General features: G+C 39.3%; 1 protein-coding gene across 4 annotated transcripts in view; it reads left to right on the top strand.

Annotated features, from left to right (window-relative positions):
• LOC106519899 (ADP-ribosylation factor-like protein 15) overlaps positions 1-3,137 on the top strand; it is a 129,262-nt gene that overhangs the window by 42,608 nt on the left and 83,517 nt on the right. For all 4 annotated transcript variants that reach the window (XM_014011754.1, XM_014011755.1, XM_014011756.1 and 1 more), the window contains 2 exons: positions 298-442; positions 2,627-2,686. In XM_014011754.1, the coding sequence (XP_013867208.1) occupies positions 298-442; positions 2,627-2,686 (205 nt within the window). The remainder of the gene's footprint in view (positions 1-297; positions 443-2,626; positions 2,687-3,137) is intronic.

Raw genomic sequence — 3,137 nt, forward strand, 5'->3', positions numbered from 1 at the left:
TCTTACACAATCAGTTCTTGTTTAGTAAATCAGTCTCAAAACAAGATCAAAAAGATTTTTTTGGCTGAATATAAGATTTTAAAACTTGGTTAGGTGGACATTTTTATATGCGATATATAGAAATAAAATGTCCTGACTATTTAACACTGTATAGCTTTATTAGTCTATAATCATTCTTTTTTTAAATTATTTAATTTTTCATCAATATAATAATTTATTGCAAATGTGGAACAATTATCATTGATCCATATTTTACAAACRTTCATTGTACGTTCTTTTATTATTATTTTATTTTAGTGTTTCCGGGCACTGTGCTGTAAAGGACCCCCGCCGCCAAGACCAGAGTATGATGTGGTGTGCATTGGCCTGACAGGTGCTGGAAAGACCAGCTTGCTCACACGCCTGTGCAGTGAGAGCACCGACGGCATCGTTCCCACAACAGGTACGTGCTAAGTCCGTGTAACGTCACATTAGTGGTTAAAAAGGGGCAGTTTTGAAGGGAAAATATTTGCACTTGGATGCAACCCCAACCCTCAGGTAAAACCATTTCCTTTGTGAWGYGCACAGAAGCTTTCCGAGCTTCTGAAATGGCTTTATCTTGTCATTCAGATTGTGGAAATATTACACGGTCGTGGATTTCCAGCTGTGGGAAAAGAACGCTCTCCCCTGTGCACTCAGAGTCCCAGAATGGATGTCAGTATGTCACCGGCCAAAGCTTTGTTTCTGTGCTCCAGTTAAGTTGGGGGGGCTGGCGCTGAGCACGTCCAGGAGAGCAGGAGGCTTTTGTGTTTAGTACATCATTTTCCCGGCGGTGAGCACTGCTTTCCATATATGCAGCGCCGTCCCTTAAGAACACTGACATTCCTCCCTCCTCCCCTGGCTTTGACAGCAGTGATGTTGAGCTGTTGCAGAGGTTCCATTTGAGATTTAGTCTTAGTCCAGTAGAGGCTAAATATAAAGCAGTCCCTAAATGTGCAGTAAGTCTGAACTTCTGTCTGTGCCTGCTGCTAGTTACTCCTTAAAGGGATCCCTGATTAGCTGTAACATTAGACTTTATTTGATAAACATATATTTTAACTGTAAAATAAAGACTGTAAAAATACTGTAGGATGTTTAGTTTTTATMATTTTTAAACTAAAAGTTTAAAAATATATTACACACATGGGGCCATTTTATTTACACAAAGCATTCTGGGTAAATGATGACGTGGATAGGTCATCGGTGTGAGGCTGCTAGCGAGCTATATCCACCCTGAAGGTTCATCTTGGACAATATCTGATGATCGACTCTTTTAAATGAAACCAGAGAGCGTTGACAGAGAGGAGAAGGTAGAAATGACTCAGCCTGTAACTGAAAATATGGATGGAGGACAACAGAGCTGCTTCATGGAAGAAGAACCTCAGCTTAGCCTGTTAGCCTTCGTGCTAAAGCAAACGCTATATTGCCTTAAATGTATTAGCTCGGCGCTAGCGCGACAAACAAGCTAAACTGAGGTCCTCCATCCATATTTTCAGTTGCAGGCTGAGTCATTTTTGTGTTCCCCWCTCTGTCATGTGGATGGAGGACCTCAGTGATGACAGGAGAATGTGTAGCACTGAGCTAATACATATGGTGATAGCGCTGGGGCTAACGCTAAAGCTAACAGGCTAAGCTGAGGTTCTTCTTCCATGAAGCAGCTCTGTTGTCCTCCATCTATATTTTCAGTTCCAGGCTGAGTTATTTCTACCTTCTCCTCTCTGTCAACGCTCTCTGGTTTCATCTAAAAGAGTCGATCATCAGATATTGTCCAAGATGAACCTTCAGGGTGGATATAGCTCGCTAGCAGCCTCGCACCGAGGACCTATCCACGTCATCATTTACCCAGAATGCTTTGTGTGGAAATAAAATGGCTCCGTCCGTGTTAAAATATATTTTTAAACTTTTAGTTTAAAAATGATAAAAACTAAACATCCTACAGTATTTTTACAGTCTTTATTTTACAGTTAAAATAAATGTTTATCAAATAAAGTCTAATGTTACAACTAATCATGGATCCGTTTAACAGGAAAAGTTTGCACGTAACTTACCTTAACTGATAATTACTGARTTTCAAATAAGTGCCGTCTGCAGTGATTTACAAAAGGAGAATCATGAAGGTCAACACATGGGAATTCTCCTATTTAACAATTACACTGTGTTGCTAAGTGCTTAAAAACAAAGCTTGGAGGTTTAGAAAATCATAATCCTCAATTCCTTCCATATTTTCCTTCATCTGCCAGTGTTGTTGGAAAACAGAGCTGCTCCTCAGAAACTGARGCATAATTTGMGCCAAATTATATCCGTTCCCTCTTTGGTTTCCTTTACTGTGTTCTACTGTTTCCTATTTCCAGCTGCAGAAATAAATCACATAACACAGAGAAGCACTTTACACATTTAGTCTGTCTTCAGCTGAACCCAATGAAAGCGCTTTCAGCTCCGCTTTTCTTGTTTTTCTGATATGCTAAACTGGACCACACAAAAATGTTTACAACTTTTGATGTGTTTTTTAGAAAGGGATAAACTGAAAATGAAATAATTTTTTTTCAACATTTGTTAAAAATGTAATAAGAAACTTACTGTAATAACAGATTTTCTTTCTCCTCTTTAGGTTTTAGCATCAAAGCAGTGCCATTTCCAAATGCCATCTTGAATGTAAAAGAACTTGGAGGTAAGAAACACACCCAGCCCTCACCTTCAGGAGTTTTCGGGTCAATTAGAAAACTATGCAGTGGCTTTGTAGAAAATTTAGCAACAAAACAGCAAGTCTCAAATTTGCAATGGAGGAGTCAGACACAAAAATATCAATAAGTCATTGTTAACCTCTTAAGCCCCACGCCCCCACCAGCGGGGGCATAATCGTATTACTTTTTTTTGCTTTCTTTATTAACCAACGTTCTCRTWGGTAAACATAGACATGTGTGGTATCTATAGAAACGTCAGAATTTTTGCTAAAAACTCAGAAACCATTTCTACATCCACCAGACACAGATAAAACAACAAAGAGTTGAATCTATATGTAAACAAGCTGCACAAAATGGCATCTCGGCAAAACCCGGTCTCAGCTGCTCACCAGTGACTTCTTCACACACAAACAACATGTCTGCTGAAAGCAGAGACCT

Source organism: Austrofundulus limnaeus, unplaced genomic scaffold (genome assembly GCF_001266775.1).
Source record: "Austrofundulus limnaeus strain Quisiro unplaced genomic scaffold, Austrofundulus_limnaeus-1.0 Scaffold84, whole genome shotgun sequence".
NCBI lineage: Eukaryota > Metazoa > Chordata > Actinopteri > Cyprinodontiformes > Rivulidae > Austrofundulus > Austrofundulus limnaeus.